The sequence below is a fragment of the Crocuta crocuta genome, unplaced genomic scaffold (genome assembly GCF_008692635.1).
Source record: "Crocuta crocuta isolate KB4526 unplaced genomic scaffold, BGI_CrCroc_1.0 scaffold29, whole genome shotgun sequence".
In the NCBI taxonomy this organism is placed as follows: Eukaryota; Metazoa; Chordata; class Mammalia; order Carnivora; family Hyaenidae; genus Crocuta; species Crocuta crocuta.
In genome coordinates, this window is record NW_027533280.1 from 6227015 (window position 1) to 6240254 (window position 13240).

General features: G+C 42.5%; 1 protein-coding gene across 1 annotated transcript in view; it reads right to left on the reverse strand.

Moving 5' to 3' along the window:
* The window catches only part of HECTD4 (HECT domain E3 ubiquitin protein ligase 4), a 139656-nt gene that overhangs the window by 113715 nt on the left and 12701 nt on the right, over positions 1-13240 (reverse strand). The window contains exons 4-7 of the mRNA XM_077747960.1: positions 12697-12827; positions 10099-10207; positions 9062-9200; positions 6040-6210 (exon numbers count right to left, since the gene is read on the reverse strand). Coding sequence (XP_077604086.1) covers positions 6040-6210; positions 9062-9200; positions 10099-10207; positions 12697-12827 — 550 coding nt within the window. The remainder of the gene's footprint in view (positions 1-6039; positions 6211-9061; positions 9201-10098; positions 10208-12696; positions 12828-13240) is intronic.

Below are 13240 nucleotides of genomic sequence, written 5' to 3' on the forward strand. Positions count from 1 at the left end.
AGGAGGACAATTGGAGAAGGAATCCGTCCCCCCCACCCCAACTTTTATTACACAGCAGGAAGGGAATACAGTGTCCTGAACCTAGCTTTTTGTGCTAAACGATGGAAGGTGGAAATTCATCTGCTTGGGCAATGTAGATCTGCCTCATTCTTGTTAATGGCTGTCCAGTGTTCCATTCCATGGAAGTACCATAAGCGGAAGGCAGAGATCTGTGTTTAGCTTCCCAAGGCAGCATTTTAAAAACTGCTAAACTAGAGGCTGGTGATGCTTAAGTTTTTATTTGAAGAAAAATTTCAATGAGCATATAAAAATAGAGAATAGACCAGTGAACCTCCTTTTAGATCCAACTCTTACCAGATATTGCCACACTGTTTGACTTATCACTTTTTTGGCTCAAGCGTTTTTTGTTTTTGGGGTTTTTTTTTTTTAATGTTTATTCTTTTTGGGGGAGAGAGAGAGAGAGAAACAGAGCATAAGCAGGGGAGGGGCAGAGAGGGAGACACAGAATCTGAAGCAGGCTCCAGGCTCTGCACTGGAGGGGCTTGAACTCACAAAATGGGAGATCATGACCTGAGCCGAAGTCAACCCTTAACCGAGTGAGCCACCCAAGCACCTCTTGGTTCAAGCATTTTAAAGCATATACCAGACCTGTAATTCCACTTCTGAATACTTCACTACACAGCTCTAAAACCGTGGGCATTCTTGGCACCCTCCTACACTGTTGGTGGGAAATGTAAACTGGTGCAGGCCCTCTGGAAAACAGTGTGGAGGTTNACTTGACAATAAACTATTTAAAAAAATAAAAATAAAACCATGGGCATTCTTATAGAACCACAATACCACCTGCACACTTTAAAAACTAAGAATAATCCCTTGGTTTTAGCTAATACTCATTTTATATTCAAATTCCAAATGGTCTCCAAAGTGTTGTTTAATGGTTTGATTCAGACTTCAAAACAGATTCAAAGGTTGTTCTTTTAATCTGGAGCAGGTTCCTTCAGCCTCAAATTTTTATTTTATGCCACTGATAGAGGCTATTTTAGTTGTTCTATTTCCTCCAGACCAGGTATGGGCTTCTTGATTGTATAACTACAAGGTCTAAAAATATCTTTGTGGTCTCTACACTTGGACACTTTGGAGGACTGCGAACCTCTGGGCTGGAAATCACTCTCCCGCAGAATTCGATGAGTGCTATTCCAGTCGTGCATCCAATAATGCTACTGAATAGCACGATGCTTGCCTCACTCCTCCCCATTTATACATGACTTTAGCCTTTGGATGGGATTGTGTCTCTGGAAGCTTCAGAACCTTCTCTTTACACCGTGATAATCTGAAACCTCAGGCTGCTATGCCACATGGTGGGTATCTTTCCTTCATGGTGTCAGATATCTGTTCATCTAGACATCCGTGTCCTCTGGTTTGACATTGTTTTTTCATATTAACTTCTGTGATCAGGGACTTTAGAATGCATTGCTCCTCTACATTTATCAACTCTTCTCTCATATTTACCATTCTTTATTTTTGCCCCACTTTCTGGGAGATTTCTTATATTTCTAAATGTTGACTTTTTTTTTTTAACCTTCATTTTAACATTCATTTTGGAGAGAGAGAAACAGCGTGAGCAGGGGAGGAGCAGAGAGAGAGAGAGGGAGACACAGAATCCGAAGCAGGCTCCAGGCTCTGAGCTGTCAGCACAGAGCTCAACATGGGGCTCAAACTCATGGACTGTGAGATCATGACCTGAGCTGAAGTCGGACACTTAACTGACTGAGCCCCCAGGCACCCTGACAATCATAGTTTTAATTTCCAGGAGCTCTTGCTCATTTTGGTTTTTTTTGTTATGAGCTCCTGTGCTACTGTATGAACGCAAGGTCTTCTCCTATCTCCTACAGTTAGGGTTTACAATGTTTCATTCTACTCCTATTGACTGTTTTTCTGATTTCATATTAATTTTCATATTGGAGGCTTTCCTCGTTGGTCTAGAGATCCTTGGCTGTCTGCTTTAATTTTTTAATAGGGTACTTTTTACGTGTATACAAAAGAAGAGTAACGAGCTCCCCCATGTACCCATCACCTGGCTTCAATAATTTTTTAAAAACGGGAGAGGGGTGCCGGGGTGGTTCAGTCGGTTAAAGTTCTGACTTCAGCTCAGCTCGTGATCTCACAGTTCGTGAGTTCGAGCCCTGCATTGGGCTCTGTGCTGACAGCTCAGAGCCTGGAGCCCGCTTGGGATTCTAGGTCTCCCTCTCTCTCTGCCCCTCTCCCACTCACCTTCAAAACTAAATGTTAAAAAAAAGAAAAAGGTGAGGCACCTGGGTGGCTTAGTCGGTTAAGCGTCCGACTTTCGCTTAGGTCATGATCTCACGGTTCGTGGGTTCGGGCCCCGCGTCGGGCTCTGTGCTGACTGCGAGCTCAGAGCCTGGGGCCTGTTTCAGTCTGTGACTCCCTCTCTCTCTGACCCTCCCCTGCTCACGCTGTCTCTCTCTCTCTCCTAGAAATAAATTTAAAAAAAAAAAAGAAAAGAAAAAGGGTGGCAAAATACAGATAATCTGTTCCTCTTCCCCTCTCCACACACCTCTCCAAAGTTTGGAGTTCTGTTGGGTTGGCTTTTTTTTGTTTGTTTGTTTCTTTTTGTATCTGTTCTTTTTTAGAACAGTTCAGCATGGATCAGGAATGTTGTGCACAGGGTTGAGGCTCACTTACTGGAAGACCTCACTGTGGGTGATTCGCTAGGGCAGCAAATCCTTTCCTTAAATGAACCCCAATGTCTGTACATGGAGGTTTTTGCTTCCCCCCCACCCCCACCCCACCCACGGGTCACTCAGCTTATTCAGAAAATATAATCCAGCCTTTTGCCTGGGCAGCTGGTCTCTAAGCACAAACGTGAACACCAGGAAAGGGATGGACAGCTCCTTTTATTAGCTTGCAGCCTACACCCCCTCACCCTGGCTTCGCAGCAGCCCTCCCGCCTCGCATTCCCACGACTCTCTAAGGTTGGTAGGGGAGACGCCTGTCTTTCCGGAGCAAACATGCATATATAGGCGTGGCATGCCCCACGCTGGAAGGCAGGAAGGGACACTTCGATCTCCATCAGATGAGGAACAAGAAAGACAGCTTTCACTGTATGTTACAAAGATAACCAAAAGAGGAATGAAAATCAAATACTTTATGAGGAAGAAAGAAAGAGGAGGAAGTAGACCAAATCCTTATCTATCACAGAGGGGAAAACCAATATATAGAGAGTTCAGAAGTCAAAACAACAGCAATAGATGCCTTTTACTTAGAGAAATGAAGGCAACCAAAAGAATGAGAAGTGGAAACTACTGGAGTGAGTGCCCGTGAGCAGTAGCCAGCAGCTAGGGCGAGGGATGCCCACTTTTCACAAGGAGCCTGGATGTGCTACCTCAAGTTCTGGTCCATGTGCAGGCGTTTCCCTGATCATTTTTTTCTCTTTAACTAACAGAAGCAGATCAGAGAAAGGGGAAGGTCTTCCATGTCTTCCCACTGTAGTTATAATAAAGACCTAAATCATCCGTTACCCAGCTGGTAAGTCTGTTAAAAACAACAACTACCAAAGCTTTTCTGACAATTCTGAACACATGTTCAAGTATTACAGTCCCTAGCAGACCAATTCAAAGACACTGCAGCTGGAACATTTTATTAAAAAAAGATGATGATTAAGCTGAGAAAATGGATAGAAAAACAGGAGGAGGTACTTTTAAGGATACCACACTCCTGACTGACAGTCAGCTGGTGAGATGGGTGACTGGTTTCCCAGAACAAGTTCAAACCCTATTAAAATTTATTTGAAAAAAGATTTTTCCCAGGAATGCTGATTTCTTCCAGAATGAGGCTGTAAATTACATCATTTAAAAAGGTTTGGTCACGGATTGGTTCGGGGCAATTTTTTCTTTTACAAGTCTCTACAAATACTATCAAGACCACTGCTGTCCAACAGAACTTTCTTCAACAATGGGAAATTCTAGATCTTGGATGTTCAACACAGAAGCCAGTCACATGTGGCTACTGAGCACTTACAATGTGGCTGATGTGAGCAAACAGCTAAGGTCTTCGTTTTATTTAGTTCTATTTTAAATTTAAGCAGCCACATGAGAGGCGTCTGGGTGGCCCAGTCTTTTAAGTGTCTGACTCTTGATTTCAGTTCAAGTCATGATCTCACAGCTTCGTGGGTTTGAGCCCCGCATCAGGCTGTGTGTGCTGACCGTGAGGAGCTTGCTTGGGATTCTCCCTCTCTCCCTGGTCCTCCTCCGCTTGTGCTCGCTCTCCCCCCAACCCCCTCAAATAAAAAAAAAAAAAAAAAAGGTAAAAAATTAAATAGTCACATGTGGCTACAGCCTCCTGCACTGGACAGGTATAGTTCTAAGCTACCATGGGTTGTACTCTTTACACCAAGCTCTCCTTCCTTCTCTCTGCATTCCAGCCACAGTGGCCCACAGTCATTTCCTAAAACACACATGCTTGCTCCTGCCAGAGCCTTTGCAGCACCTTTTGTCTCTTCTTCCTAGAATGTTCTACTTGCCCTTATTCCCCAGTTTCATCAGGTTAACTACTACTTTTCCTTCAAAAACCTAAAATTATCCTGAGGACTGATGGGTGTGGGGGGGGAGGAGGGGGGAGATGGGCATGGAGGAGGGCACTTGCGGGGATGAGCACTGGGTGTTATATGGAAACCAACTTGACAATAAACTATTTGTAAAAAAAAACTAACATTAAAAAATTTTTTTAAAAAGAATTATTCAATATTATTCCTGAAACATTTGATAAAATATAAAACATCAAAATGAAAGAAAAAAAAGAAAAAACAAAATTAACCTGTCAAGAATTAGGGACTGATGGTTTTAGTGGAATGCCAATGAACATTAAATCTATATAAAATAAAGCTCAAAAATCATTTTTTTTAATGTTTTATTTATTTCTAGGAGAGAGAGAGAGAGACAGTGTGAGCAGGGGAGGGTCAGAGAGAGAGGGAGTCACAGACTGAAACAGGCTCCAGGCTCTGACCTGGCAGTCAGCACAGAGCCCGACGCGGGGCTCGAACCCACGAACCGCGAGATCATGACCTAAGCGAAAGTCGGACGCTTAACCGACTAAGCCACCCAGACGCCCCTCAAAAATCATTTAAAAAAAAAAAAAGACCTAAAATTATCTTATCCACTGATTTGCTTACTTGACTATGGTTGATTTTTTGTCACTCTATCATTACCACCCCAAGGCACCCACCAGGCAGATTCCAAGCTCCATCAGAGCAAGGATCCCGTTCACCTTGCCCATCACTCTATTTCTGCCACCTCAACAATGCTGCCTGGCTCCCAGTAGGCATTCAGCTAATATCTAATGAATGAATGACTGCCTTCTCACAATTTTACCCTTCATTACTCTCCGAGACCCCCAAGATGTTACTATAGCCCCAATCTTGCCACTACAATTTAGTTCCAGGTTTCCAACAAGCTCCATGAGCATTTCTACTTAAAAACCCCACTGTCTAGTGCCTGAGTGGCTCAGTCAGTTGAGTATCCGACTGTGGCTCAGGTCATGATCTCACAGGTTGTGAGTTTGAGCCCTGCATCAGGCTCTGTGCTACAGCTCGGAGCCTGGAGCCTACGTTGGATTGGGTCTCCCTCTGTCTCTGCCCCCTCCCCCGCTCACGCTGTCTGTCTGTCTCTCTCTCCCTCTCTCTCCCCCCAAAGTAAACAAACATAAAAAAAAAAAAAACCACCGTCTACACATTAACTATTACTACACTATCTCCACTTTGTTGCCACATTAACCTTCAGGAAGCTTGGCTTTATTGTATCCTACAACGAATAAACCTTCAAAGAAATCCAAAAAAAAAAAAAAAAAAAAAAATTTTGAGGAAAGAGTGAACANCAAAAAAAAAAAAAAAAAAACAAATTTTGAGGTAAGAGTGAACACACCGTACCTACTTTAACTTTCCTGGGTCCTCTGTAAACCAATACAAAAAGAAACCAAATGGAAATTACTCTGCAAAGACACATAATGAGAGAAAGTGAATCTTACCACAAGTTCAAAAATGTCCATAAAGACAGAATGTCCCTTAGGTGTTTTCTCATTCAGACTGGCAGGAGACCAGATCCAGTAGAAGTAAGTACCATCTGAAGAAAGGTGCACAGTGCTCATGGTGCTGCCAACGGGGAGATGATTGGCTGGCATCGGCACCATCTGGCACACCTGGACATGAAAGAGAGGAAAACTTCCTTAATGTGACACAGAACTTGCGATTAATTCTATTGGTTCATCACTAACGCTATTACGTCCAAAATCAGAATTCAGGCTTCTCTGTCAAAATTAAACTGATATCGAGGCACCTGGGTGGTTCAGTCCATTAAGTGGCCAACTCCTGGTTTTGGCTCAGGTCATCGTCTCACGGGCCTGAGTTTGAGCCCCGCATCAGGCTCTGTGCCCAGAGCCTGCTTCGGATCCTCTGTCTCCCTCTCTCTGCTCCTCCCCCACTCACACTTGCTCTCTCTTTCAAAAATAAAAAAAATTAAACTGATGGATTTTCTAACCTATGAAAATTATGTGACAAGAATATAAAAATGCATACAATGGCCCATGGGACAGATAAAATAGGCCAAAGGTATCTCATGTCTGCTAGACATGTGTGTCTTAACATTTACTAAAGACTAAGCTTTAGAGAAATAGTACTTTCCGAAATGTCCTTAGTTAAGTCAATTTCAGACTAACACTTCTACTTAAAGTCAGGGACTAGATCTTATTTACTTTTATACTCTAGCACCTAATTCAGAGTCTAACTCAAAGTTCTTTAATAATATGAAAGGAAATAAAAAAGAGGGCAGAAGGAAGGCAAGAGAGGAGGCAGAGAAGAGAGCGAAGGGAAAGGAGAAAGTAAAACAAATGAAGGCAGACCCTAACCCAGCACATGAGGGCTTAGTGAAATACACCAAGTCCATCAGCAGGAAAAGAGACAAACTCCAATTCTCCATATTCGACCTGAAGGCATGTGTTTCTAATACTAACCATCCTTCAGTTTCAGTATAAAGAATGCGCTTTGCATCATTTCACATTAAATGTGTAGTCACATACTCATTTTTACTGCCAGAGAAAAGCCCTTAAAAAGAGAGAAATGGAGAACCCAAAAAACTGCTGACCAGGTTTTTCAAAAATGCTAAGAGGAGGAGAAGTGAAAATCCCAAAATAAACATAATTAGAGAAGGTCAGATGACTATGGGAACACGAAGAACAACTTTCTGTTACTCCATCTCTCGGGGTGAGTCACTAGTTTCCCTAAGGTTACTTCTGACCCTTGAACTCATTTCATATGAACGTTTTTTCCAGACTTGTTTTGTCTATTTCAAAAGTTAAGAAGTAATGCAGTTGCTATGACCACACTTTGGAACTTGTAGTGCCCGGAAATATCTACAAAGTTGACAGCTACTTATTGGCCTACGTTACCCCCAAACTGCTCCAATGCACCTAGTTAGTGACAACACGATTTTCTTGGATTTAAAAAAAAAAAAGGTTTTTGCAACAACATAGATGAAATGGACATTGCTTTAAATAAAAACCATGTTCCAAAATTTAACATCTGTTTAATTCCCAGGCTTATAATTCTATTTCAAATAAATATAGGACATATTCTCCTCTGTCTGCATTAGAGATAAAATATGAAGTCAATTGGACACAGCTGCCTGGCTCGGTCAGTTAAGCGTCGGACTCTGGCTCAGGTCAGGATCTCACAGTTCGTGAGGTTGAGTGAGCCCTGTGTCAGGCTCTGCACTGACAGTGTGGAGCCTGCTTAGGATTCCCTCTCCCTGCCCCTCCTCTACTTGCGCATGTGTGCACGCACTCTCAAAATAAATTTAAAAAGGAAGAAAAACACCCACTTGCTGAGGGCTTACAATACACCTCGCCTCAGCTGCCTTGTCTGTATGGTGAAAATGCCATAGTTCTACCTCACGGGTAGGAGGAGAAGTATATGTAAATCGCCTAGACCAGGGCCCGGCAAAGAGACACTGATAAATGACAGTTACTATTATCATCAATCAAATGCTAGGCACTGTGCTCCATTCTCAGCACACAAAGACAGGGAAGATAGAGTCTAGACCTAAAGGGATGCATGGTAGTGGCAAAGAAACACAAGAACAGGTGATTTCAGCGAAATCCAGCAAGTACTGGGACGGAGTGCTATGTTTGGAAGCACTCAAGATGAGCTCTGAATCCCTGATCACATGAGGATTTTACCCAAACTCAGTTCAAGGCTCCCCATTCCCACAGAAAGTCTGTTTAGAACAAATAAACAAAGGATACCCTCCCCAAAGAGATCTGGCAAAAGAAAGAGACAGCTAGGATGTATACCATCATTGACTCTCTAGAATTTTTTTTAATCATAAAAGTTTGGTGATGGCCTTAGAAACTAGAGCACGTTAAAGAGCCCAAATGTCCATCAATGGATGAATGGATAAAGAGGATGTGGTATATACGTACAATGGAGTACTACTCGGCCATCAGAAAGAATGAAATCTTGCCATTTCCAACTATGTGAATGGAACTAGAGAGTATTATACTAAGCGAAATTAGAGAAAGAAGGATCATATGACTTCACTTATGTGAGGACCTTAAGATACAAAACAGATGAACCTAAGGGAAGGGAAGCAAATATAAAAACAAGGAGGGGGACAGAACATAAAAGACTCAAATATGGAGAACAAAAGGTTACTGGAGGGATTTGGGGAGAGGGGATGGACTAAATGGGTGAGGGGCATTAAGGAATCCACTCCTGAAATCATTGTTGTACTGTATGCTAATTTGGATGTAAATTACAAAAAAATTAAATTAATAAGTAAAATTAAACAAAACAAAAAACCCAGAGCACACTCAGATCATGTGTGGCAACTCTGAGACCTCAGAGGAAAAAACGGAATGCCCAGATGGTGACCATTAAAAGGAAGCCACTGTGGCAGGAAACTATCTCAACTGTGTTCTTATTCCCTCCGAGGAGGTCAGAACTTCCCTTACGGTCTCCAAGCTGTCAAAGACAAGGTCTTGGTTTTCTTTTTACCTGAAGGGTATTCTGGTCAATGACTTGGAAAAGGGAGTGAGGTTTATTATCAAAAGACACAGGCCGGTGGAGAAGACCGCCACTGCCAAAGGCGACCCATCCTGCTTCCAGCTCCTCATTCCGGCAGTACACAAAGCCTCTGCGGGAAGAGAAAGAAACAAACACACAAAGGCATGCAGGCTGAGCAGCCAGGCGGTGTTCAAAACCACACAACGAGCTGCAACAAACATCTTCCACCCGATTCTTAAAAAATGACGAAGGATGCAAAACATCTAAAGGAGAGTACATATGTTACATTAACTTTACGACTGACACACTACAGCAAATATTCATTTTTCCGCAACAAATTAAAGCGGAGAAATAGTTGGGGAAAAGATCTAATTAAATATATATAAGGATCTCAAACTGTGGTTTCTTTTGGCAGCAATTCACAGATCTGATATCCCCACTGAAAAGCAGTGCTAATTCAATGTCAAATCCAAGTACAAAAAGACTGAACTAGGGGCGCCTGAGTGGCTCAGTCGGTTAAGCGTCCGACTTCGGCTCAGGTCATGATCTCACGGTTCATGGGTTCAAGCCCCACATCAGGCTCGGTGCTGACAGCTCAGAGCCTGGAGCCTGCTTCGGATTCTGTGTCTCCCTCTCTCTCTGCCCCTCCCCCACTCATACTCTGTCTCTCTCTCTCTCTCTCAAAAGTGAACGAATGTTTAAAAAAATTTTTTTAAAAGACTGAACTAGAAAAATGTCCATTCATCAACATGGAGAAGGCACAAATATAGCAATTCTGATCACAGAGAAATTTTTGGCTAGAAACAATGACCTGAGGGCTACCAAGCTCTTTAGAGTCAAAAACAAAGCTGAAATGCATTATCAGAACAAGAGCCTACTAATCCAAGAAAAACCGAATTACATGAAACTGTTCATACTTAGTTACTAGTGAGTCTTTGTTGGGGGTGGGGTGGGGGGAACGAAACAGGGAGATCTGCATCCCCAGATGTCTTCCTCCCAGAGATTTACGGCAGTTCCATGCAACTGACCTGAGAGTACCATGTAATCCAGACCCCAGTTTGCTTACTCCTCTTCCAACCGAGTTAGTAGTATACAGGTAGAGACCATCCGCCGTGAGGCAGCGCCCCAAGTCAGCATCTGAAATCGGTTTTTCACAGGTAAATTATATACATGCTTTTCCTAATGAAATTATAAACGTGCTGGTTCTAGTGAAAAAGCCATTAGGAGGAAAGATAATCTCCCACTTCTAAAAGAAATGCTTCAGAGTGACTTCCAGGAAAGATGGCTCAAACCCCCCAAATCAAACCTCCAGAATGCAGGAGGGATCAGGAACCAAGATCAAGGAAAGAGGTCAGATAGATAATATAGCAGGGGAACCTGGTTCTACCTGCCAGAAGTTTTTGTTTTTTTTTTTCTTTAATAGCAAAAAGAGAGTCAAATTTATATACTCCGAATTCTAATCTGAAAGGAGTAGGACTAGAGTCTGGTGGTTAAAAAGCCACGAGCTTTTGAGAACTTTGGCTACTTACTAGTTGACCTTAGGCCTTTCTGAACCTCAGTTTCTTCATCCAGAAAATGAGGACACTGTGTACCGCAAGAGTCACTGTGATGGTTAAAAAAGATAGCACAGGGGGCACCCACAGCCCCCTGCGTCAAAACCAGGGCTCCACAAATGGCAAATGCTATTATGCTGGCATATCAATGAAACTCCTGGAACTAAAATCTGCCTCTGTGGATTTCCCATCCAGTGACTATTTCCCCTTAGCTATATCCGCTGCCAGCTAAAAACCCATATTGCTCCATAGAATAGTAAATGGTGTATTAATTTACCCTCAAGAATTTGTCCTAAAGACAGAGCTTGTAAAACTTTCGGTATTTTCCTAGTCATTTCACTACGTTTAAGTTTGTTTACTACCCGTCCTATTAAAGGAAACCCAACACCACAGCCCTCATTAGTATGAGTACATGGTTATCTTAAGAATTCAGTCTATGAATCCAAGCCAACTGGAATGTATAACTGTTGGTTCTCAAACAGTTAAAGTGAATAATCATTTTTAAAGTATTAACTTCCCTCCTTAAATATTTTAACTTGGAACCTGTAAACATCCATTTATTCATTCCTCTTTGGACGGAGGCCCAGGGCCTTCTGAGGAAGAGCCTGACAAGGGGTAGGAGGGAAAGCGACAGAGAAGACTGGCCCTGAGTTGATACTTGTTGAAGCGGAGTGAGGAGTGCATGGGGCTGATGAAAGCATTCTCTCAACTTCTATATAGGTCAAATGTCTCCGTATTAAAAGTAAGACTTTAAAAATTATTACAAGAAAAATATTCTCTAGGTGGAAGCCAAAACTAAAAGTACAAGGGAGTGAAAACCAAGTAGATCAGTTTAACAGCATCACCCTCCTTAAGAAACTACCCCAAGGCAGATACTAAAAGATGTGAAGGGAGAAAATAAAGGGGTTTTGGTTTTGTTTGAAGATATAAATTTCAGCCTATAACATTTAGAACTTCTTGGGTATTACAGGCTTTTGGCTTCTGTTGACTCCAGTTGCCTCAGAACCATCTTACCATTGGTTCCTCTTCCCATCTCACGTGACCATTTGGAAGAAACAGTGGACACGAGAAGACACAGACCACAGGATGAGAGGTGCAAGGGTAGCCTTCCGCCCAGACTGCACCCCACGCCCTTACGGTTGCCCACGAAGTCTCCCCATCAAGGGCGTGAAATGAAAGAGCAGGCAGAATAGGCTCTAAATCCCATACCTCATTAACATCAATTTTTTTAGAGATTCACTTTGAGTCTTCCCGTAAGAAAACTGAACATTTTAGAAACAAGTTCCTGGGGTGTTTTAAATTCCTGTTTCATCAGTTACATAATGTTTAATGACAGAATACCAGTTACAACAGCAAGCAGGTTTGGGAGCAAGGTGGACCCTTGGCGAGTCTGTACCTCCATGGGAGGAAGCTAGAAGCGGCTGGCCTGGGTCACCAGGGCACCACTCAGTGCATCTACCATACAAATGGAGAGGCTGCCTCCAACCGACAAGTCAGATCAGGGAGGGCCAGTTAAGAGAGCTTTCATGAAGATCACAATAAACTGATACGGAAAACTTCTGAAAGTATAAAAACGTTTTAATCCAGCCCATTTTGTTAAAGGAGATACTTAATTTGTGCTCCTTTGAACAATCGGTCTTTTTTTTTTTTTCCTCCTCCCTTTTAGGACGGCAGGGTTCGTCAACACACACATAATAAATTACTAAAAGAAACAGCATTAGACTCAGGCAGCCAGATCTGATATTCTGTTCGTGGACATGAAAATTCAGCTTAAGGCTTCCACGCTGAGACTCAAATACCCAGGAGTTAACTGAAGTACTTCATGGCTCCTCGGCTAAAGTGTTTGGATGATACCTTTCCCTTGCGATATGAAGGCCTATCCATTTTCTTACCTCGCTGAGTATCAGCTTTTACACTTTTACTGATAAAGCAGACAATGAACACACTGTATAGAATCCTAGCGCTTTTAATTAAGAGAACACAGAGTTCTATCTAAATCATTTGCCACAATGATCTAAGACCACTCTTTTCACATCTTAATTCCAATCACTGGGGCAAAACCCCCTACGTTACCTTTATTTTCAGAACCGGAGCCAGTGTTGCTGTCCGGTGCAGGCAACATGTCTTCATACCCCCACGATACTATGTGTTTGCCACCGAGCAAACAGGAGGGGGAGCCAGGCCCCCCTTCCAAAAGCAACAGCCTATGAACAGGGAGATGGGAGAATCAAAGACAAGAAAACTGTCCATTTCAGCAAGAAAATGAAAGTCATCTCAAAGAGCAGATAATTTAAAAAGTTTTATACAAATATGTATCTGGAAAAAATAGTCATTTTTTAAAATTTACAAACTACAAATCCAGGCTTACAGAAATGTTATAATGAAAGTACAGCTGTGTATAGGGGCGCCTGGGTGGCTCAGTCGATTGGGTGACCGACTTCAGCTCAGGTCATGATCTCATGGTCTGTGAGTTGGAGCCCTGTGTCAGGCTCTGTGCAGACAGCGCAGAGCCTGGAGCTTGCTTCAGATTCTGTGTCTCCCTTGCTCTCTTTCCCTCCACACTGCCCCCCCATCTTCTATCAAAAATAAGTAAACATTAAAAAAAAAATTTTTTTTT